Source organism: Oncorhynchus mykiss, chromosome 18, assembly GCF_057628025.1.
Source record: "Oncorhynchus mykiss isolate SJ-2025 chromosome 18, ASM5762802v1, whole genome shotgun sequence".
Lineage (NCBI taxonomy): Eukaryota > Metazoa > Chordata > Actinopteri > Salmoniformes > Salmonidae > Oncorhynchus > Oncorhynchus mykiss.
In genome coordinates, this window is record NC_143039.1 from 16,318,219 (window position 1) to 16,345,000 (window position 26,782).

Below are 26,782 nucleotides of genomic sequence, written 5' to 3' on the forward strand. Positions count from 1 at the left end.
TAAGAGAAACATCTCATTTCACACCTCTAAAAACTTTAGGTTAAACACTGATTTGAGAAGGACTGATGGGTTTGGTTTGGAACTGTGACCACCCAGTCTGTCGGCCAGAATCAGATAAAGGAAGTCCTTTAAAATGAACACCCCTGCAGCTTAACATAATCTCCTTCACAAGGCTTTTAAACTACACCTCCTGGACGCCGAGGCTCTGAGAAAGACCTTACCTTTTTACTTCCTGGAGAGGAAAGCAGAGAGGTGAGAAAAAGAGAGGGCTGTTAGAATGTTCCTTTTTTTCTGCCCCTCTAAGCTCCAAACCTTTCGTTGTATTTCTGCCTGATGTTACCTTCACTGTGAAACCTTACCTCAGTCTGACTCCACACGCCTCATGCGGGATCTAAAATATCTTGCATTCCACAAACTACACTATCTGGTTATGTGGATACTGTTTATACTGTAGAAACATGTTCAGGCAAACAATACATTTAATGGTGAACACAATGTGCACCAAACCTGGTATGATACATTTAATGGTGAACACAATGTTTACCAAACCTGGTATATGGGATCTGTACAGGATGTTTAGACCATCATCCTCAAGACGACATGCTAATCAATAAGTGGCAACCTTTCTATTGGACAGAACTGTGAGAAATACAGAAACATTACAACGTTGTAGTGTTATGGTTGACGTCATATCTTCCAGCGCCAGATAGCCAATGGGTTGAGAGGAAATGATCAGTCATCAGTCTCATGGGTATGGTGGGCACACAGCCTAAACCAACCAATCACACGACTCCAGGAACAAAAACACCACACTGCAACCTAGTTCACTTTTCATTCTACCTGAATCCAATGTTAACTACAGGTATTTAACAATTATTATACAAAATAAATACTATGTACATATATCACATACCGCACATAGAATCCAGTAAATATAACAGGAGAACTTCTTACGATGAGACAAAATCTAGAAGATTCCGTCAATACTGTCTCGGTTATAAAATAGGAAAAATTAAATAAATTAAACAACAGAAAAGCAACTTCTTAAAATTATAACACCAAATATCTGGTGATCAAACTTTACATCTACTTCCTCTACCATGCAGAAGGAGTGTTAGATGTCATAGACTGTTGGATAGCATGACGCTGATGACGGTAGGAGTGTTAGATGTCATAGACTGTTGGATAGCATGACGCTGATGACGGTAGGAGTGTTAGATGTCATAGACTGTTGGATAGCATGACGCTGATGACGGTAGGAGTGTTAGATGTCATAGACTGTTGGATAGCATGACGCTGATGACGGCAGGAGTGTTAGATGTCATAGACTGTTGGATAGCATGACACTGATGACGGTAGAGCTCAGACAGCCAGTGAGCAGCCAGTAGTGTGTGAGTAGACCGTTACTGCTGTGGAGGAGAGAGGTGGTGGAAAAGATGGCGTCTGTCTTGTTTCTTGGCAACTGCATGTTACAGATGTTTCCTTCACAGCAAGCAGTGCAGACCTGGAATCAGGAGTAGAGATAGAATCACCTTTATTCCCCTAGTACGTTAACACACACACACAATTTGAATAGATGAAATGGTGCTTCCAGCAAAAATCTAAATATACAGACAGAACACAGTCAAACTACAGACAGAACACATACAAACTACAGACAGAACACAGTCAAACTACAGACAGAACACAGTCAAACTACAGACAGAACACAGTCAAACTACAGACAGAACACATACAAACTACAGACAGAACACATACAAACTACAGACAGAACACAGTCAAACTACAGACAGAACACATACAAACTACAGACAGAACACAGTCAAACTACAGACAGAACACAGTCAAACTACAGACAGAACACATACAAACTACAGACAGAACACAGTCAAACTACAGACAGAACACATACAAACTACAGACAGAACACAGTCAAACTACAGACAGAACACATACAAACTACAGACAGAACACATACAAACTACAGACAGAACACATACAAACTACAGACAGAACACAGTCAAACTACAGACAGAACACAGTCAAACTACAGACAGAACACAGTCAAACTACAGACAGAACACATACAAACTACAGACAGAACACAGTCAAACTACAGACAGAACACAGTCAAACTACAGACAGAACACATACAAACTACAGACAGAACACATACAAACTACAGACAGAACACATACAAACTACAGACAGAACACAGTCAAACTACAGACAGAACACATACAAACTACAGACAGAACACATACAAACTACAGACAGAACACATACAAACTACAGACAGAACACAGTCAAACTACAGACAGAACACATACAAACTACAGACAGAACACAGTCAAACTACAGACAGAACACATACCAACTACAGACAGAACACAGTCAAACTACAGACAGAACACATACAAACTACAGACAGAACACAGTCAAACTACAGACAGAACACATACAAACTACAGACAGAACACAGTCAAACTACAGACAGAACACATACAAACTACAGACAGAACACAGTCAAACTACAGACAGAACACAGTCAAACTACAGACAGAACACATACAAACTACAGACAGAACACATACAAACTACAGACAGAACACATACAAACTACAGACAGAACACAGTCAAACTACAGACAGAACACATACAAACTACAGACAGAACACATACAAACTACAGACAGAACACATACAAACTACAGACAGAACACAGTCAAACTACAGACAGAACACAGTCAAACTACAGACAGAACACAGTCAAACTACAGACAGAACACAGTCAAACTACAGACAGAACACAGTCAAACTACAGACAGAACACATACAAACTACAGACAGAACACAGTCAAACTACAGACAGAACACAGTCAAACTACAGACAGAACACATACAAACTACAGACAGAACACATACAAACTACAGACAGAACACAGTCAAACTACAGACAGAACACATACAAACTACAGACAGAACACATACAAACTACAGACAGAACACATACAAACTACAGACAGAACACAGTCAAACTACAGACAGAACACATACAAACTACAGACAGAACACATACAAACTACAGACAGAACACAGTCAAACTACAGACAGAACACATACAAACTACAGACAGAACACAGTCAAACTACAGACAGAACACATACCAACTACAGACAGAACACAGTCAAACTACAGACAGAACACATACAAACTACAGACAGAACACAGTCAAACTACAGACAGAACACATACAAACTACAGACAGAACACATTCAAACTACAGACAGAACACATACAAACTACAGACAGAACACAGTCAAACTACAGACAGAACACAGTCAAACTACAGACAGAACACATACAAACTACAGACAGAACACAGTCAAACTACAGACAGAACAGTCAAACTACAGACAGAACACATACAAACTACAGACAGAACACAGTCAAACTACAGACAGAACAGTCAAACTACAGACAGAACACATACAAACTACAGACAGAACACAGTCAAACTACAGACAGAACACAGTCAAACTACAGACAGAACACATACAAACTACAGACAGAACAGTCAAACTACAGACAGAACACATACAAACTACAGACAGAACACAGTCAAACTACAGACAGAACACATACAAACTACAGACAGAACACATACAAACTACAGACAGAACACATACAAACTACAGACAGAACACAGTCAAACTACAGACAGAACACAGTCAAACTACAGACAGAACACAGTCAAACTACAGACAGAACACATACAAACTACAGACAGAACACATACAAACTACAGACAGAACACATACAAACTACAGACAGAACACATACAAATTACAGACAGAACACAGTCAAACTACAGACAGAACACAGTCAAACTACAGACAGAACACATACAAACTACAGACAGAACACATACAAACTACAGACAGAACACAGTCAAACTACAGACAGAACACATACAAACTACAGACAGAACAAAGTCAAACTACAGACAGAACACAGTCAAACTACAGACAGAACACATACCAACTACAGACAGAACACATACAAACTACAGACAGACTACAGACCGAACACAGAGGAATTTCCAGAAAGACATTCAAATAACAACTGCTGAGAAGGGAACCGATTCTTATCCAAGTGAGATCATTCTAAACCAGGGCCTGGGGATTACCATGACAGTGTGGTAGATCCCACCAGACACCACAGAGCAGAGAGCCACATTCTGAACTGCAAATATTACTAATAAAAGTTCAAACATCATCTTTCTTTCCATACATGCTGTATGTGTGTTCCCGTTGATAACTGCCCCTGGTTAGTCCCTCACCTGGTAAATGAAATGCACTTGTACATTTAGGAGTTGCTTCAGCAGCCGTGTCACAAATGTAATGCTATGCAAAGGAAAGAGGCTTCTTGAATGACCTTGTATCCTTCATGGTTGTCCTGGGTGCAGCCTGTAGACAGACAGTGGGCCGGGGCCACGCAGCGTTTGGTCACAGACACAGTGTTCCCTTGGACGTCCAACACATGGAGGGTGTAGCAGTACCTGGTCTCTGTCAGACACACAGACACTGTCGTTAAAGGTGCAATCTGCAATATTTACAGCTGAGAGATGGATACATGTGATCTAACGTTCAGACACTATGGAATCCTGAGAAATAACGGACCAATGAGCAATAAGTTGAACGATGATAAGAACACATCACTTTCACATTTATTGTGTCAGTTAATGTAAATGCAAATGTAGCTTACTTTTCAACAGCAATGTCATTAATTCCCATGAATATCATGTGTCAACAATCTACTTCTTACTGAAGTGGACGGTAACACTGAAAGAGCCTGAGGTTCAGATGGATTCCAGTGATTTAAAACAATCCTCACATCCTCATGTGATAAACTACTATTTATCATTTGTTAATAACTCAAAGAATGTGCTTTTAAGATCAAATCTTTAAGGCAACAAATAAGTTCACAATGATTTCAGACATTTAGTAGACAACCATGTATCTATATAAAAGAAGAGAGCCTGTGGAAATATACAACCTGCCAATTCAATTTCTTATCTAAACATGTCCAGCTTAAGTGAAATACACCATGTTTAAGATACAGAAACCAGCAAAGACAACATTGATAACCCTTCATTTTACAGCCTGGTATTTTCCTGTCATTTATATTTCTGCTCTGGACGGAGTCGAGAGGGTCTGAAAAACAGGGTTTGATGATAGATACAGAGCAGGCTGTAAATACCAGAAATAGCTTCCTGTAATTACCTCGTGGGCAGTATACGTCCGGAGCCCAGCGATTGCATTCGTAGTTGTCTGGTGCATCTTTACATGTGAAACACTTGAACCCTCCAGGATGAGGTGTGGCTGTGGAGACAAGAGGAGACGAGCACAAGTCTATTATTCGCCATCTAGATTTAATAACATATTTTTGGTAGATTTAATAACATATTTTTGGTAGATTTAATAACATATTTTTGGTAGATTTAATAACATATTTTTGGTAAATTTAATAACATGTCCCAAAATGAAAAAACACTTCCCTGAATCAATACATTGTCATTACTCAATGAGCTATAGAAGAAATGCAAATTGTACATTTGACTCCTAATTGTGAGTTGTTGTAGTCCTCAGAGCTACAGTGATGTGTAGTCCTCAGAGCTACAGCGATGTGTAGTCCTCAGAGCTACAGCGATGTGTAGTCCTCAGAGCTACAGCGATGTGTAGTCCTCAGCGCTACAGCGATGTGTAGTCCTCAGCGCTACAGCGATGTGTAGTCCTCAGAGCTACGGCGATATGTAGTCCTCAGAGCTACGGCGATATGTAGTCCTCAGAGCTACAGCGATGTGGTCCTCAGAGCTACAGTGATATGTAGTCCTCAGAGCTACAGCGATGTGTAGTCCTCAGAGCTACAGCAATATGTAGTCCTCAGAGCTACAGCGATATGTAGTCCTCAGAGCTACAGCGATATGTAGTCCTCAGAGCTACAGCAATATGTAGTCCTCAGAGCTACAGCGATGTGTAGTCCTTAGAGCTACAGCGATGTGTAGTCCTCAGAGCTACAGTGATATGTAGTCCTCAGAGCTACAGCGATGTGTAGTCCTCAGAGCTACAGTGATGTGTAGTCCTCAGAGCTACAGCGATATGTAGTCCTCAGAGCTACAGCGATATGTAGTCCTCAGAGCTACAGCGATGTGTAGTCCTCAGAGCTACAGCGATGTGTAGTCCTCAGAGCTACAGCGATATGTAGTCCTCAGAGCTATAACAGCAAACAAAGGATTGATGTTGCTGCTACAAACAGAGAGCAACTTTCCTTTAAAAACATACATTTAACTACAGTACATACAGGACATTTAACTACAGGACATACAGGACATTTAACTACAGGACATACAGGACATTTAATTACAGTACATACAGGACATTTAACTACAGGACACACAGGACATTTAACTACAGTACATACAGTACATACAGGATATTTAACTACAGTACATACAGGACATTTAACTACAGTACATACAGGACATTTAACTACAGTACATAGAGGACATTTAACTACAGTACATACAGTACATACAGGACATTTAACTACAGTACATACAGGACATTTAACTACAGTACATACAGGACATTTAACTACAGTACATAGAGGACATTTAACTACAGGACATACAGGACATTTAACTACAGTACATACAGGACATTTAACTACAGTACATACAGGACATTTAACTACAGTACATACAGGACATTTAACTACAGGACATACAGGACATTTAACTACAGTACATACAGGACATTTAACTACAGTACATACAGGACATTTAATTACAGTACATACAGGACATTTAACTACAGTACATACAGGACATACAGGACATTTAATTACAGTTCATACAGGACATTTAACTACAGTACATACAGGACATTTAACTACAGGACATACAGGACATTTAACTACAGTACATACAGGACATACAGGACATTTAACTACAGTACATACAGTACATACAGGACATTTAACTACAGGACATACAGGACATTTAACTACAGGACATACAGTACATACAGGACATTTAACTACAGGACATACAGGACATTTAACTACAGTACATACAGTACATACAGGACATTTAACTACAGGACATACAGTACATACAGGACATTTAACTACAGGACATACAGGACATTTAACTACAGGACATACAGGACATTTAACTACAGTACATACAGTACATACAGGACATTTAACTACAGTACATACAGTACATACAGGACATTTAACTACAGTACATACAGTACATACAGGACATTTAACTACAGGACATACATGACATTTAACTACAGTACATACAGGACATTTAACTACAGTACATACAGGACATTTAACTACAGTACATACAGGACATAGAGGACATTTAACTACAGTACATACAGGACATACAGGACATTTAACTACAGTACATACAGTACATACAGGACATTTAACTACAGTACATACAGGACATACAGGACATTTAACTACAGTACATACAGGACATTTAACTACAGTACATACAGGACATACAGGACATTTAACTACAGTACATACAGGACATACAGGACATAGAGGACATTTAACTACAGGACATACAGGACATACAGGACATAGAGGACATTTAACTACAGTACATACAGGACATACAGGACATAGAGGACATTTAACTACAGGACATACAGGACATACAGGACATAGAGGACATTTAACTACAGGACATACAGGACATACAGGACATTTAACTACAGTACATAGAGGACATTTAACTACAGTACATACAGGACATTTAACTACAGTACATACAGGACATTTAACTACAGTACATACAGGACATTTAACTACAGGACATACAGGACATTTAACTACAGTACATACAGGACATTTAACTACAGTACATAGAGGACATTTAACTACAGTACATACAGTACATACAGGACATTTAACTACAGTACATACAGGACATTTAACTACAGTACATACAGGACATTTAACTACAGTACATAGAGGACATTTAACTACAGGACATACAGGACATTTAACTACAGTACATACAGGACATTTAACTACAGTACATAGAGGACATTTAACTACAGTACATACAGGACATTTAACTACAGTACATACAGGACATTTAACTACAGTACATACAGGACATAGAGGACATTTAACTACAGTACATACAGGACATACAGGACATTTAACTACAGTACATACAGGACATTTAACTACAGTCCATAGAGGACATTTAACTACAGGACATACAGGACATTTAACTACAGTACTTACAGGACATTTAACTACAGTACATAGAGGACATTTAACTACAGTACATAGAGGACATTTAACTACAGTACATACAGGACATTTAACTACAGTACATACAGGACATTTAACTACACTCACTCTGTGTGTCTTTGTTAAGTGTTATATTATGAGAGGACGATACAGTTTGAATTGAATTAATGAACCGTCAGTTCAACCGTCTAGATTCTAGAATAGAATGGTCACTAAACTTTGCATGGAGACCATCTGCCGTGATCAAACAGTAGGCTTGTCTGGTTTGTTCAATTGGCAACCATTATGTTAATACTAAGAACACTGGGAATCAGGCCTCCCATTGGATATAGTGCATCCCAAATGGCACCCTATTCCCTGTATAGTGCACTAATTTTGATCAAGGCCCATGGGGTAGTAGTGCACTATAAAGGGAATGACGTACCATTTAGGACACATCCTAAGACAGCTACAGGTCTTAGGGTCATCCAAACGTCACTCAGCGAACAAAAGTCTGCCTGCCTGCCAGTCTCTCACACACACACACACACACACACACACACACACACACACACACACACACACACACACACACACACACACACACACACACACACACACTAACACATACTCCCTCTAATCCACCCTCCATACCCCAAGCCCCCAGGGCTGGTCAAGGTCATCCTATCCCCCTGTACATGCCGGGGCGTGGGTCCAAACAGACACGCATTTATTGGGGAATTCAGCTCAGATATCCCTATGAAACAAACAACCATAAACCTGATATAGGAGCTCTTGGCTTATCAGATGTTGAAGGCAGATTGTGCCAAGAGAGCTGAGGTAAAATACATTAGATGAGATTTCAGTGTTTGACTGCAGGGAGATGGAGGGGAAGGGGAACCATTAAGGGTCTGACCTCGTACGTGCCTGCCTCTTAGAGCTACTGTGCGTTTCCATACTTCTCATGCGGCGGTGAGCCCAGTTCTCACTGTGGACCAGTATACTGTACTGTAGTCTGAGGAACTGTAGTCTGAAGAACTGTAGTCTGAGGAACTGTAGTCTGAGGAACTGAAGGCTGAGGGACAGAATGCGTCTCAGTTTCACAGAGAGAAAGGGATGGGAAACAGGAAGTCACGTCTGGAAACTCGCACACATCTCACTGATACCCAACACCGCAGATGTAGTAAGCCAGAGACTGTGTCACACAGTGGTACATATTCTGAGTGGATGAGGAAGATGTCTCTACACTGGCATTGTGGATAAATATTGTTTTATTATAATCTCTTCATCTAGATATGGAAAGTACCTTCAAAGATGAAGGCAGGGTGGAGAGAGGCCTGACTGTGACCATTACCAACTGTGGCCATGTCACCTTTGTCTGGGGATCAGAGCAGGGGCGGCATGCACCTCAAAGATCTGAGGGGGCACAAAGTATGTGAGGATGGCTGGGAGGGGGGGGGGGTGTTCGGCAAAGGGCCAAGCCCTTCAAGAATTTTGCCTTTTTCAAACACCTGAAACAGCTTTTTTTTCTACAATCCCACCCTTCAGTCCCTCCATTAAGCTCCACTCAACCCCTCCCATCTATCTCTGTTTGGATTTCTATTTGCTTATATATTGTTCAACTGTGCTGTGATGTTTCACAAAAGTTCTGAACCTTTGTATTCTCATAGTTTATACAGATTGTAAGTTGAAGATAAAGTTTTTCGCTAAGAGTTTTATTATATAGGGCTTCCGAGTGGCGCAGCGATCTAAGGCACTGCATCTCAGTGCAAGAGGTGTCACTACAGACCTTGGTTCAAATTCAGGATGTGTCACATCTGACCGTGATTGGGACCCCCATAGGGCCCAGCGTTGTCCAGGTTTGGCCGGGGTAGGCCGCCATTGTAAATAAGAATTTGTTCTTAACTGACTTGCCTAATTAAATAAAGGTTTGATTTAAATATTATTTATCGATTGACTATGACTTTTAAAATCACCCAGCAGTGCTATTTGCAGAGTTAGCTCCAAATGTTGCAATTCTTCAGCCATTCCTGAACCTGCGACCAAAAACAAGCTACATATTGACAGTACCAAAACAAATGAGCTAATGATTTTGTCTATTCGCAAAAAATCTGCAGAGCTGGGATGGTTGTATCCCACATATAGATAAAATGGTATTGGTTGCAAGAATTTTGTATCGCAATCTAAGTTTTGAATCCAGCGTTGTTTTGTGTATCAGTTTATAAACCATGTGCCATGGTATAGGTACATTGAAATCTCTCCCCAACGATTTTGTAATCTATATGGAGCAGCTGTCCATTTTTGGTCCTGAAATAAAACTGCTATACTTTTTTAATTTATCACAATTGTCTTCGACCAATGTTGTTCTTTAATGCAGGGCTGAGAGAACTTTCCTTACTTTCTCCCCCGTCCACTTGCCTCTTCCGTTTTTGCGGTTATGCTGCAATTAATTGGTTGTAATTTTGAGTAGAGCAGACATGTCCGTATGTTTTTGTTAGCTGCGTGTGTGACGTAACTCCACCAGTCCTATTTATGACATCATTTACAAAGATTATACCATTTTTTTGGGGGGGGGGGGGGGGGGGGTTTATTTATTTTTTTTAAAAATCGTTTTTTATCAATTACAATATTTTGAGTTTAACCTTAATATTTGTTGTCATATTTGTTCTGTCTTTTCTGGGGGATTAAACTGAAATTGAAACCAACTTTCTACGGCTTGTTTTATAAACAGCGACTCTAATTTGATTGATAGCCTGAAATGGCTTCTTGGCGTCTAGTTATAAGGTTTGGAGATTGGGAACCTATCTGGGCGAGCTAAAGACAAATTCATAAAAGAAGAACGAAAAAATAAATCATCATAATATAAAATTACAATAATATATATATTTTTTAAAAACAAACATTTACAGGACAAATCTGAGGGGGAACGTGCCCCTGTGTGCCCCCCCCCCATAATAACTCTGGATCAGAGGGTCATGGATGGATGCCCTTTCTCTTGGCTGTTATAATGGTCACATCTCAGTATTGATGACTAATTTCAAAGGTCACGGAGACATTGCCAGCAGACTCAACCAGAAGAAAAGAAAGGTGCAACTCCATCTACCACAGTTTGATACAGAAATACATTTCCAATGCGTGTGTATTCATACTTGATGGATGGAGGAGGATGATGTCCTTCACAGTGAAGTCCCGCGATTGAGCCGCTTCCAGCCAATCAGCGATTAGCGTTAAAAGTAGGACCCAGGCTGCTGGCCAGGCCTCCATCATTGGCTGAGACCTTCCACATGCAGCTGTCTGATTGGTCAACGTCCAAGACACTGTTGAGGGAAATCAATCAGTGAATAAAATATTGAAGGTAAACATCCTCAGAGTTGGAGAGAGACAGCGACAGAGAGAAAGAAAGAGATGGATTGAGAGAGATCGATCAGTACATCCGGAGTAGGTGATCAGTTGTCTGTATCTCACTCATGCTGTTGTGTGCGTTGTGCTTTGCTTCATTAGCTAAATGTCATCCAGACCCCGACTCAGATGGCATCCAGTAACTAACCCTATAGTGAATCCCATGAAGCTAGGATCACAGTCTACATACAGTGAGTGGATTGATGAAGGCTTTTCTCAGGTTGCTTGAACGAGGTAAAGGATTGCTTTGAGGACCGACATATTATATATATAACATGTTATTAAATCTGTATTACTAATCTGTTACTAAATCATCTATTATAGTCTATATCTATTAAATGTTATTAAGGCTGTATTAATAATCTGTTACTAAATCATCTATTATAGTCTACAACTACTAACTATCCCTCTTCCCCTCCCATTGAAAACACATTGTAACTGAACAAATGGTTATGGCAGTAAGAGAGCTCCAGCTCTAGGTCAGGCTCCTGGCCCCCACCGGTCACACAGCGACCCAGAGAGGATGGCTCAGTCATGGGGAAGTCATGTTAAGTAAGCCAAAGCTCTACAGCTAAATAACCAGTCAGATTATCGGATGTTCATGTTGTTAATCCCTGACTCTGTAAGACAATGAGAGGAGCTGGACAAAAAGAAGACCAACTAGATTAGAGATGGAATGTCCATTTTGTTTTCCTATGATATACAGCCTGACTACCAGCCCAGGCCAGAGAGGACAATGGTGGGTCTGCCTGGAGGGAGACTGGTGTCTGCCCCACTAAAGACCATATTTACTTCCATACCAGTGAGCCTGGTAAATGGGACCAGTACCCATGACAAAGCCCCCGATGCTGAACTCTCTATGGGTTCAGACCAGGGACAGATAATGAGCCTCCTCTCCTTCTCCATGACTCTGGATGCACAGACTCAACTTGGTTCTACAATGTATGGGCCAATGGCAGGGGTTCAATTACTCAATCCCAGGTAGAGGGAGCAATACTGATACGGTTGGAATTTTACACCTTGCAGAGATAAGATATTGATGGACTTTATTAATCCACTTTCTGCCGAAAACTGAAACTTTTTTTGCACTATTACAAAGCCCTCCTTTACCTCCATTTAACGCCTGGTAATGTGAGCCATTTTTTTTTTGTATAATTAATTTATTCACACAATTTACTATGCTAAGTAGTCTTATCCCATATCAGAAAGATAATCAATATTCATGGATTGAACTTCAAACAAACTCTCCAATCTCTAATAAGAAGCCTTGGTGTGCATCATTATTCAATAAAGTAGCTTGAATAAAGCACATTAGCAAAAAGCTAGAGGATGACCAGGTCTAGCCAGCCTTGGCTTGAACATGAAGTCAGATTTATAAGATTGTATTTTTGCCTGCTGCCCTTCATGACGACGGTACGGTTGTATTTCTGCCTGCTGTCCTTCATGACGACGGTACGGTTGTATTTCTGCCTGCTGTCCTTCATGACGACGGTATGGTTGTATTTTTGCCTGCTGCCCTTCATGACGACGGTACGGTTGTATTTCTGCCTGCTGTCCTTCATGACGACGGTACGGTTGTATTTCTGCCTGCTGCCCTTCATGACGACGGTACGGTTGTATTTTTACCTGCTGTCCTTCATGACGACGGTACGGTTGTATTTCTGCCTGCTGCCCTTCATGACGACGGTACGGTTGTATTTCTGCCTGCTGTCCTTCATGACGACGGTACGGTTGTATTTCTGCCTGCTGCCCTTCATGACGACGGTACGGTTGTATTTCTGCCTGCTGTCCTTCATGACGACGGTACGGTTGTATTTTTGCCTGCTGTCCTTCATGACGACGGTACGGTTGTATTTTTACCTGCTGTCCTTCATGACGACGGTACGGTTGTATTTCTGCCTGCTGCCCTTCATGACGACGGTACGGTTGTATTTTTGCCTGCTGCCCTTCATGACGACCGTAAGGTTGTATTTTTGCCTGCTGCCCTTCATGACGACGGTACGGTTGTATTTTTGCCTGCTGCCCTTCATGACGACGGTACGGTTGTATTTCTGCCTGCTGTCCTTCATGACGACGGTACGGTTGTATTTTTGCCTGCTGCCCTTCATGACGACGGTATGGTTGTATTTTTGCCTGCTGCCCTTCATGACGACGGTATGGTTGTATTTTTGCCTGCTGCCCTTCATGACGACGGTACGGTTGTATTTTTGCCTGCTGCCCTTCATGACGACCGTAAGGTTGTATTTTTGCCTGCTGCCCTTCATGACGACGGTATGGTTGTATTTTTGCCTGCTGCCCTTCATGACGACGGTACGGTTGTATTTTTGCCTGCTGTCCTTCATGACGACGGTACGGTTGTATTTTTGCCTGCTGCCCTTCATGACGACGGTATGGTTGTATTTTTGCCTGCTGCCCTTCATGACGAAGGTATGGTTGTATTTTTGCCTGCTGCCCTTCATGACGACGGTATGGTTGTATTTTTGCCTGCTGCCCTTCATGACGACGGTATGGTTGTATTTTTACCTGCTGTCCTTCATGACGACAGTACGGTTGTATTTTTGCCTGCTGCCCTTCATGACGACGGTACGGTTGTATTTTTGCCTGCTGCCCTTCATGACGACGGTACGGTTGTATTTTTGCCTGCTGTCCTTCATGACGACGGTACGGTTGTATTTTTGCCTGCTGCCCTTCATGACGACGGTATGGTTGTATTTTTGCCTGCTGCCCTTCATGACGAAGGTATGGTTGTATTTTTGCCTGCTGCCCTTCATGACGACAGTACGGTTGTATTTTTGCCTGCTGCCCTTCATGACGACGGTATGGTTGTATTTTTGCCTGCTGCCCTTCATGACGAAGGTATGGTTGTATTTTTGCCTGCTGCCCTTCATGACGACAGTACGGTTGTATTTTTGCCTGCTGCCCTTCATGACGACGGTACGGTTGTATTTTTGCCTGCTGCCCTTCATGACGACGGTACGGTTGTATTTTTGCCTGCTGTCCTTCATGACGACGGTACGGTTGTATTTTTGCCTGCTGCCCTTCATGACGACGGTATGGTTGTATTTTTACCTGCTGTCCTTCATGACGACAGTACGGTTGTATTTTTGCCTGCTGCCCTTCATGACGACGGTACGGTTGTATTTTTGCCTGCTGCCCTTCATGACGACGGTATGGTTGTATTTTTACCTGCTGTCCTTCATGACGACAGTACGGTTGTATTTTTGCCTGCTGCCCTTCATGACGACGGTACGGTTGTATTTTTGCCTGCTGTCCATCATGACGACGGTACGGTTGTATTTTTGCCTGCTGTCCTTCATGACGACGGTACGGTTGTATTTTTGCCTGCTGTCCATCATGACGACGGTACGGTTGTATTTTTGCCTGCTGCCCTTCATGACGACAGTACGGTTGTATTTTTGCCTGCTGCCCTTCATGACGACGGTACGGTTGTATTTCTGCCTGCTGTCCTTCATGACGACGGTACGGTTGTATTTCTGCCTGCTGTCCTTCATGACGACCGTACGGTTGTATTTTTGCCTGCTGTCCTTCATGACGACCGTACGGTTGTATTTTTGCCTGCTGCCCTTCATGACGACGGTACGGTTGTATTTGTGCCTGCTGCCCTTCATGACGACGGTATGGTTGTATTTTTACCTGCTGTCCTTCATGACGACAGTACGGTTGTATTTTTGCCTGCTGCCCTTCATGACGACGGTATGGTTGTATTTTTGCCTGCTGTCCTTCATGACGACGGTACGGTTGTATTTTTGCCTGCTGCCTTTCATGACGACGGTATGGTTGTATTTTTACCTGCTGTCCTTCATGACGACAGTACCGTTGTATTTTTGCCTGCTGCCCTTCATGACGACGGTACGGTTGTATTTTTGCCTGCTGCCCTTCATGACGACGGTACGGTTGTATTTTTGCCTGCTGTCCTTCATGACGACCGTACGGTTGTATTTTTGCCTGCTGCCCTTCATGACGACGGTATGGTTGTATTTTTACCTGCTGTCCTTCATGACGACTGTACGGTTGTATTTTTGCCTGCTGCCCTTCATGACGACGGTACGGTTGTATTTTTGCCTGCTGCCCTTCATGACGATGGTACGGTTGTATTTTTGCCTGCTGCCCTTCATGACGACGGTATGGTTGTATTTTTGCCTGCTGCCCTTCATGACGAAGGTATGGTTGTATTTTTGCCTGCTGCCCTTCATGACGACAGTACGGTTGTATTTTTGCCTGCTGCCCTTCATGACGACGGTATGGTTGTATTTTTGCCTGCTGCCCTTCATGACGAAGGTATGGTTGTATTTTTGCCTGCTGCCCTTCATGACAACAGTACGGTTGTATTTTTGCCTGCTGCCCTTCATGACGACGGTATGGTTGTATTTTTGCCTGCTGCCCTTCATGACGACGGTACGGTTGTATTTTTGCCTGCTGTCCTTCATGACGACGGTACGGTTGTATTTTTGCCTGCTGCCCTTCATGACGACGGTATGGTTGTATTTTTACCTGCTGCCCTTCATGACGACGGTACGGTTGTATTTTTTGCCTGCTGCCCTTCATGACGACGGTACGGTTGTATTTTTGCCTGCTGCCCTTCATGACGACGGTACGGTTGTATTTTTGCCTGCTGCCCTTCATGACGACGGTATGGTTGTATTTTTGCCTGCTGCCCTTCATGACGACGGTACGGTTGTATTTTTGCCTGCTGCCCTTCATGACGACGGTACGGTTGTATTTTTGCCTGCTGCCCTTCATGACGACGGTACGGTTGTATTTTTGCCTGCTGCCCTTCATGACGACGGTACGGTTGTATTTTTGCCTGCTGCCCTTCATGACGACGGTACGGTTGTATTTTTGCCTGCTGCCCTTCATGACGACGGTACGGTTGTATTTTTGCCTGCTGCCCTTCATGACGACGGTATGGTTGTATTTTTGCCTGCTGCCCTTCATGACGACGGTACGGTTGTATTTTTGCCTGCTGCCCTTCATGACGACGGTATGGTTGTATTTTTGCCTGCTGCCCTTCATGACGGTTGTATTATGTATAAATATATTTACGTGCAATCTTCATGAGATACACAGCAGACAATCTAATCCAAACTAAAATATAAGTATTATATATTTATTATATATTTATTCATATCAGATTGATGCACATAATTCTAAGCACATTATGTAGTTTCCATTCAAGTCTTTCTTTTCAAAGCACGTCAACTAGAATACATTGAGACAGGAACCTCAACTCTCCTTCCTTCCTCTCAACCCTTCTGCTAGAGCTGGAGCAATAAACAGATCTGTCACCAACACTTTATTACCTGCATGCCAGTGGAGGCTGAGGGGAGGGCGGCTCACAATAATGGCTGGAACGGAGTCAGTGGAACGGCATCAAACACGTGGAAACCATGGAAACCATGTGTTTGATGTATTTGATACCATTCCACTGATTCCGCTCCAGTCATTACCACGAGCCCGTCCTTCTCAATTAAGGTGCCAACAGCCTCCTGTGCTGCATGCATTCTTTTGGAAATGAAAGAGTGGTTGTTGCGGTAGCGTTTTAGCATATAAAGTAATATTGTATTTAATTTTGATTAGATTCAAGGGCAGATTTACAGTGGATTGATGGCAGGAAATGGCTTCAATTAAATCCTTCCTCTAAGATGAGACTTGCATAGAAACCACATGCATTCTCTCTCATCATTTTATCTCTCTCTATTTATTTCTCCCTCTACATCGCTCTCTTTCTCTGCATTCCACTGGCCACTGGCCAGTAATCACTTGCCCAGGTGGAAGGTCGGGCAGGAAATGAGAGAGAGAGAGAGAGACTGTAATGTTTACTTTAAATTGTTATTGTTTATTTCACTTTTGTTTATTATCTAGTTCACTTGCATTGGCAATGTTAACATATCTGATCCAGGACTCCTGTCCTCCTGTACTAGGACCAGGTGGGAAAGGTGATCCTGAACCAGGACTCCTGTCCTCCTGTACTAGGACCAAGTGGGAAAGGTGATCCTGAACCAGGACTCCTGTCCTCCTGTACTAGGACCAGGTGGGAAAGGTGATCCTGAACCAGGACTCCTGTCCTCCTGTACTAGGGCCAGGTGGGAAAAGTGATCCTGAACCAGGACTCCTGTCCTCCTGTACTAGGACCAGGTGGGAAAGGTGATCCTGAACCAGGACTCCTGTCCTCCTGTACTAGGGCTAGGTGGAAAAGGTGATCCTGAACCAGGACTCCTGTCCTCCTGTACTAGGGCCAGGTGGGAAAGGTGATCCTGAACCAGGACTCCTGTCCTCCTGTGCTAGGACCAGGTGGGAAAGGTGATCCTGAACCAGGCAACGTGATGTTCCAGGTCAAACAGGGAACAACAATCCTCTGTGAATGACTGGGGTTCTTCCCTTCACTACAGTACAGAGGCACAGAGAGAGAGATGCTAATACCTTCTGTTGTGTTCAGAGATCCACAAGAACTAGTCAGACCAAATGTGGGTGTAGGAGTATGATTCTCTCTATAATGTCATTTATCTCTGTGGGATACTACAACACTGAGTAAGAAGCTAAGAGACTTCTGAACCACTATAGTCAGCCAACAGAGGATTATACAGTATACATGGGCCTCTATGTATGAGAATCTGGTTAGTCCCAGGTAGCACAGTTGGTAGAGCATGGTGCTTGGAAAGCCAGGGCTGTGGGTTTGATTCCCATGGGGGACCAGTATGAAAATCTGTGCACTCATAAGAGATGATGCAAATTACTAAAAGAGGCTAGGGTTAATTAAGATAAATTATAACTTAATCCTAAATGACAACAACAGCTAAATTATTGCAACTGAAGAGAGAGCAACTTAGTCTAAGTGTAGTGCTGGTCTGGAAGATGATAAAAACCTGGTCAAAAAGAATTTCCCTCAAGTCACACAGCATATGTCTCATGTAACAAAATCGTCGGTTTTGGATTCCAAAGAAAGACTGGTCGCAATTAAGCTTTAAATCAATATCCATTCCATTGAAATTCAAGATTGAATCGTGTGTAGAGCACAGATTGTTGAACCACTTTGAGGTGCTGTAAGTCAACTGTAAGGTCTCTTAACCCTCTGGTACCTCCATAGACAGGGCCATATTGTGGGAGTAGATATAATTAGTGATTATACAGAGGGCAGCCTGGGATAAGAACCTGCTGCTGTCCATTTTATAGTTAGTCCTGAGGTAAATCTGTCACTCACTGATTTAGTGAAAAAAAAGGAGCTATCTAGAACCTTAAAGGGTTCCTCGGCTGTCCCCATAGGAGAACCCTTTGAAGAACCCCTTTTAAGTTTCAGGTAGAACCCTTTTGGGTTCCAAATAGAACCCTTTTGGTTCCACGAGAAACCTGTAACCAAAAAGTGTTATCCTATGGGGACAGCCAAAGAACACTTTTGGAACCCTTTTTTCTAAGAGTGAACTCTATGTTTCAATGGACTGAAGCCCATACTGTACCTCTACATGCCTGGTCTCTGGGACTGACTGCTAGAGAAGTAGTAGGACTGGCACAGAGAAATGTATTGCGGAGGCGTTGTGCCCTTCAGTGTCACTGTGGAACGTCAAGAGGTTGTCTGGGAGGCTGCTGGTGATATGGCGCTAGTCGATGAGATATGGTCTACTCTCCAAGAGCTCCGGACATCCTGTCGGTTCTATTACTGTACCATCCTGCCCTTTATGAAGGCGTAGAACATTCCTTTATGTAGACCTAGAACATTCCTTTATGTAGACCTAGAACATTCCTTTATGATGATGTAGAACATTCCTTTATGATGATGTAGAACATTCCTTTATGATGACCTAAAACATTCCTTTATGATGACCTAGAACATTCCTTTATGATGACGTAGAACATTCCTGTATGTAGACCTAGAACATTCCTTTATGATGATGTAGAACATTTCTTTATGATGATGTAGAACATTCCTGTATGTAGACCTAGAACATTCCTTTATGATGATGTAGAACATTCCTTTATGATGATGTAGAAAATTCCTTTATGATGGCGTAGAACATTCCTTTATAATGACGTAGAACATTCCTGTATGTAGACCTAGAACATTCCTTTATGATGATGTAGAACATTCCTTTATGATGATGTAGAACATTCCTTTATGATGACCTAGAACATTCCTTTATGATGATCTAGAACATTCCTTTATGATGACCTAGAACATTCCTTTATGATGACGTAGAAAATTCCTGTATGTAGACCTAGAACATTCCTTTATGATGATGTAGAACATTCCTTTATGATGATGTAGAAAATTCCTGTATGTAGACCTAGAACATTCCTTTATGATGATGTAGAACATTCCTTTATGATGACGTAGAACATTCCTTTATAATGACGTAGAACATTCCTGTACGTAGACCTAGAACATTCCTTTATGATGATGTAGAACATTCCTTTATGATGACGTAGAACATTCCTTTATAATGACGTAGAACATTCCTGTATGTAGACCTAAAACATTCCTTTATGATGATATAGAACATTCCTTTATGATGACCTAGAACATTCCTTTATGATGCTTTATGATGACGTAGAACATTCCTTTAGGATGTTCTAGAACATTCCTTTATGATGACCTAGAACATTCCTTTATGATGACCTAGAACATTCCTTTATGATGACCTAGAACATTCCTTTATGATGATGTAGAACATTCCATTATGATGACCTAGAACATTCCTTTATGATGATGTATAACATTCCTGTATGTAGACCTAGAACATTCCTTTATGATGATGTAGAACATTCCTTTATGTTGACCTAGAACATTCCTTTATGATGCTTTATGATGACGTAGAACATTCCTTTAGGATGTTCTAGAACATTCCTTTATGATGCTTTATGATGACCTAGAACATTCCTTTATGATGACATAGAACATTCCTTTATGATGACCTAGAACATTCCTTTATGATGACGTAGAACATTCCTTTATGATGACCTAGAACATTCCTTTATGATGACCTAGAACATTCCTTTATGATGACCTAGAACATTCCTTTATGATGACCTAGAACATTCCTTTATGATGACCTAGAACATCCCTTTATGATGACCTAGAACATTCCTTTATGATGATGTATAACATTCCTGTATGTAGACCTAGAACATTCCTTTATGATGACTTAGAACATTCCTTTTTGATGACGTAGAACATTCCTGTATGTAGACCTAGAACATTCCTTTATGATGATGTAGAACATTCCTTTATGTTGACCTAGAACATTCCTTTATGATGCTTTATGATGACGTAGAACATTCCTTTAGGATGTTCTAGAACATTCCTTTATGATGCTTTATGATGACCTAGAACATTCCTTTATGATGATGTAGAACATTCCTTTATGATGACCTAGAACATTCCTTTATGATGACGTAGAACATTCCTTTATGATGACCTAGAACATTCCTTTATGATGACCTAGAACATTCCTTTATGATGACCTAGAACATTCCTTTATGATGACGTAGAACATTCCTTTATGATGATGTAGAACATTCCTTTATGATGATGTAGAACATTCCTTTAAATTGACCTAGAACATTCCTTTATGATGATGTAGAACATTCCTTTAAATTGACGTAGAACGTTCCTTTATGATGATGTAGAACATTCCATTATGATGACCTAGAACATTCCTTTATGATGACGTAGAACATTCCTTTATGATGATGTAGAATATTCCATTATGATGACCTAGAACATTCCTTTATGATGACTTAGAACATTCCTTTTTGATGACCTAGAACATACTTGATGATGCTTTATGATGACCTAGAACATTCCTTTATGATGACGTAGAACATTCCTTTATGATGACCCATAACATTCTTGATCATGCTTTATGATGACCTAGAACATTCCTTTATGATGACATAGAACATTCCTTTATGATGACCTAGAACATTCTTGATCATGCTTTATGATGACCTAGAACATTCCTTTATGATGACCTAGAACATTCTTTAAGATGCTTTATGATGACCTAAAACATTCCTTTATGATGACCTAGAACATTCTTTAAGATGTTTTATGATGACCTAGAACATTCCTTTATGATGACATAGAACATTCCTTTATGATGACCTAGAACATTCTTTAAGATGCTTTATGATGACCTAAAACATTCCTTTATGATGACCTAGAACATTCTTTAAGATGTTTTATGATGACCTAGAACATTCCTTTATGATGACATAGAACATTCCTTTATGATGTCAAGTTGAGTTAGGGCTTTATTCAATCAGATCCGCTTTAGCCTACATCCACATAGTGGTTGTTTTGGCAGTGTCAGAGTTGGAACTGTGTTAGAGCTGTCAGATCTGCTTTAGCCTACATCCACATAGTGGTTGTTTTGGCAGTGTCAGAGTTGGAACTGTGTTAGATCTGTCAGATCCACAAGTGGTTCCTGGCAGTATACATCAAGTGGGCATTGCCATTGGCTGCACGGAGTCGGATTATTAAGAGAAATCCCATGCAGCCTTGTTTGAACACTAGAATGTGAGATGTAATCTACATCTTGATTAGGCTGATAGAAATCCTCGTATTGATTAAGGATTTTAAATTTGAGATATAGCCTACACTTTCTCATTCTGAACTTGTAACGTGAGTGGGACAGGTGTGTCTTCGTGACATTGATCAAGAGTAGCTGCTCACTGATTTGACACCTCTGACACCTCCGACACCAAAACATCAGCTATGCGGGTGTCGGCTATAACCGGTTAATGCTTGATCTGATTGAATCTAGGCCTTAGTGCTGGGTGCTGAGGTTGGTGTAGACAGGCAGACAGGTGGTGTGAGGATATGGAGCAATGAATGGACCAGCGGACGGATTGACACACAGCAGGCTCTGGACCTCTGGACCTCTGGCTGCCTGGAGTCACAGACTTGGATTCTCTACTTTTCCCCCATCTCTTCTTCCTGACCCTGTGGCTCCACTACTTCCATCTCTAATTAAGTGATTTGTAAGAGAGAGGCCCGTTTTGGACTACAGGGGCCAGAGGCTGTCCCTCCCCAGTTAGGGTGCTGTACAAATGGAATTTCTGTTGCATGGCTTTTACGTGAAAAGGGAGAGCGAGAGAGAGAAGGAGAGAGAAGGAGAGAGAAGGAGAGAGAAGGAGAGAGAAAGAGAGGGAGAGGAGAGACCACTGACTTCTACATATTAAGGAAAGGAGGCTTCTAAAAAAAATCTCAATTACAAGACTCACAACAGCCACACTCACACCCCGTTCCACACTCTCACACACAGACAGACTGCCTCTGTGATGACCGGGCCAGACCACAAATAGACATGTTTTTACTTGAGTGAGTTTAAAAGGAATTCCGGCAAACAGCTTGTTTAGAATGCTTCCCAGTACCTGTTTATTTTAAAGTTATAGCATGACGCCATGATGCGTCTTTTTAAGTAGTTGGGAAAATACGGAGTGGAATTGAAGCTGAACTGAGAACACATGCAGATGTTTTTCTAGGAGAGGCCAGACAGACTTCCTGAGAAAATGCCAAACACACTGCCTTCAGAAAGTATTCAGACCACTTGACTTTCTCCACATGTTATTACATTACAACCGTATTCCAAAATGGATGAAATCGTTTTTTCCACCCCCCCATCATCACCCCCATCTGCACACAATACCCCATAACCACAAAGCAAAAACAGGATTTAAAAAAATGTTTGCAACAGAAAGAATCTGACAGTGGACTGCAGGAACATAGGTGTACAGTGATGTCAGTGTGAGGACTCTCTCTGCACACCTGGACAGTAGTAATTCTACAGTATGGTTGTAGTGAACCTGCTGATGGTAGAAGCCTCAGGGCAGCCAGTTTGAAGCCCTGTCATTCCTATAGCCATAATAACACCACTTAACACTGTAGTGTACCTCACTTGTTTAATGTAGGCCTACCACACAGCTGTGGAAGAGTGCTTCCCATACCGACCTTGCCCTTCCACATATCTGACCGATTTTAGCACTAGCAAACCTCATTTAGCTTCAATACAATAACATACAACAATATGGCCAACTGTTAAATCTGGAGAGAAGAATTCCTGCTCTCTCTGCTTTCTCAGTGTGTCGATTGTCTTTCATTGTGCTGAGGCAGCCATAAGTAAATTTACACTCAGTGGATTATTTATGGGCCAGGCACATATGGCAGCGCTGCACTGGCATTGCAGTTCCTAAACCTGTGCCATGCACCTGCTAACGTTACTACTTTAAGTATTCCCTAAATCAGTCTGACAGCTGTGCCATCTCATCCCCTTTGAATGGGGATCACTTAAAATAATGGTATGGTCACAATTCATAATCTGCTGAATTTGAGAAAACTCCGTTTCAAATAGTTTAAAACGAGATAGAGAGCTAATTGTATTTGATATAGTACAGGGACCACCGCAAGTAAAACGTACGAAGTTTCCAAACAACTCACATTTGACTACTAACCAACTGAAACGCGCACTGATTTGTCTGTTGGAAATACAGATGGGTAAGAAATATGCCGATAAGAATAGTTGTTTTTGTGGATCACAGCTGTTTTTCTGTCTCATATCTCATTTCATTGTGCACAGTGTTCAACCTGAAGAATCATTAAAAAAAAATACTGCTCCGCAATCTCTGAAAACAACACTTACCCAAATAAAACGCCTCCCGAACTTCGTGGGTAAATCAACTGAAGAATATTCCACTTGTTAGTCTAGATAAACACTACATTCCTGCTCAGAAGTGGATGTGTAGCCCGATGGAATCGACATACTAGTGAGAACGAACGCCGCTCTTGTCGTCCTCTTGCAGTTTCGGGAGTTTCTGTAGGCGTGTATAATACGTAACCATTGGAACGTCAGTGCAAGAGAGATGTAGGGGGAATTGGGAAGATGGGGGGTCTTCACCTTATCCATCCCATATCCATTGTATTCATCTACACATATGGTACATGGACTATTGTAAAGACATGACAAATGTTTTTCAATATCAATATTTTTACTTTTAAGATCTAAAATGGTTTTTACAATTTTGACTAATATATGTGTTATTATTTAACTGTTACACACATTTTAAAATCACTCAAATGAAATGAAGAGGCTAGAATGGAAACATATTTTTTAAATGTATTTAACTGTTTTACACAAACCTAAATCAGTTCCACATAATCACTGTCCTCTAGTGGGGATAACTCTTTAGGAGCAACGCCAATAAATATACTATGAGCTGGCTCTTTGAAATCTGTTATAAAGGGTTCAGATTCCACTAGGGCCTGACAGACCACACATGGTTTCTCTAGATCTCTTTCCACTAGCAACATTTATCACAAAGTTGAATAGCTTTATGAACTTTAATTGCTGATTGTGTGTGACAAAATATTCCTTTCCCCAGTGGAAAAACTCTCAGTGACATGCATTCATTTACCAAATACATAGATCCTTCAAGAACAGACCTAGAGAGGAATGCCTACATAAAGTCTGAACATAAACCAGGTTGACGTAGAAATAGATTGGCAGGGCTGTAAGAGTTTCCTGTTCCTGGAAACTGAACACATATGAAGAATAGCAGATAGCCATGATGCTGTGTTATTGGCTGTGAAACCTGAAGGATTTATCAACCCATCAAGACAGTGTGTTGAGAGAGTGACTGACTCTGGCCCTGACTGTGCAGAGGTTCACCGTCGCAAACTGCCGCAGCTGTTAGCTGGTGTTGAAAATACACCCGTTAATATGCGTTGCTTGTCAGTTCTGACTGTGTCCGTGAGCTCAACATTTCAACATTATGTAAGACAAGCAAGGAGATTTCAGTGTCCTTACTCGAATGGTCTCTGGATTAATGGCAGTGATGTTAGATGAATGTTTAGTCTGTGAATGTCCTTTCAGCTGACTGTACACAGACTTACTGAATTCCTCTTAGCATTAAGTAAAACGTCAGATTTATGTTGCTCTGAAAACATTTCTATTCAATACATTTGTATTGTATTTATATATTTTAAACAGCACATAAACGTAGACAGGATTGTGTGAAAAGGGAAAGCGAGAGAGGAGAGAGAGGAGAGAGAGAGGAGAGAGAGGAGAGAGAGGGAGAATTCCCGACCAAGAATTCATAAAATGGGACAAACACCAAATTGAGAGACTGCATGCAAAATTCTGCAAAAATATCCTCTGTGTACAACGTAAAACACCAAATAATGCATGCAGATTAATTATCAAAATCTGGAAAAATAGCTGTTAAATTCTACAACCACCTAAAAGGAAGTGATTCCCAAACCTTCCAAAACAAAGCCATCACCTATAGAGAAATGAACCTGGAGAAGAGTCCCCTAAGGAAGCTGGTCCTGGGGCTCTGTTCACAAACACAAAGCCCCAGGACAGCAACACAATTAGCAACACAATTAGACCCAACCAAATCATGAGAAAACAAAAAGATAATTACTTGACACATTGGAAATAATTTATTTGGCCCTTAACAGAGATTACACAGCGGCAGAATACCTGACCACTGTGACTGACCCAAAATTAAGGAAATCCTTGACTATGTACAGACTCAGTGAGTATAGCCTTGCTATTGAGAAAGGCCCACAAAATGAGGTGGACACTGAACTGCACTTCCTAACTTCCTGCCAAATGTATGACAATATTAGAGACCCATATTTCCCTCAAATTACACAGACACACAAAGAATTTGAAAATAAATCCAATTTAGATAAACTCCCATATCTATTGGATCACAATGTGACATCATATCAGCAAGATTTGTAACCTGTTGCCACTAGAAAAGGGCAACCAGTGAAGAACAAACACCATTGTAAATACAACCCATATTTATGTTATTTATTTCCCCTTTTGTAACTATTTGCACATCATTATAACACTGTATATAGACACAATATGACATTTGAAATGTCTTTATTATTTTGGAAATTTTGTGAGTGTTATGTTTACTGTTCATTTTGTATTGTTTATTATCTTGCTTTGCCAATGTAAACATATGTTTCCCATGTCAATAAAGCCTCTTATATTGAAAGAGAGAGAGGAGAGAGAGATAGAGAG

The 26,782-nt window shown here is 41.2% G+C and overlaps 1 protein-coding gene across 2 annotated transcripts; it reads right to left on the reverse strand.

The window, feature by feature from the left end:
* Positions 1–506: 506 nt before the first annotated feature.
* Positions 507–24,593, reverse strand: LOC110495391 (ly6/PLAUR domain-containing protein 6). Of its 2 annotated transcripts, none has more exons than XR_016488193.1 (5): positions 24,383–24,593; positions 11,480–11,647; positions 5,285–5,383; positions 4,342–4,567; positions 507–1,504 (listed from the first exon to the last, which is right to left on the reverse strand). XR_016488193.1 is itself a non-coding variant. In XM_036982334.2 (5 exons), exons 2-5 carry the CDS (start codon positions 11,595–11,597, stop codon positions 1,322–1,324), a joined length of 531 nt encoding a protein of 176 aa, XP_036838229.1. In that variant the 5' UTR covers positions 11,598–11,647; positions 24,383–24,593; the 3' UTR covers positions 507–1,321. The 2 variants fall into 2 exon arrangements, 1 of the variants encoding a protein (XP_036838229.1); XM_036982334.2 differs by having other exon boundaries at positions 4,437–4,567.
* Between the last annotated feature and the right edge of the window lie 2,189 nt (positions 24,594–26,782).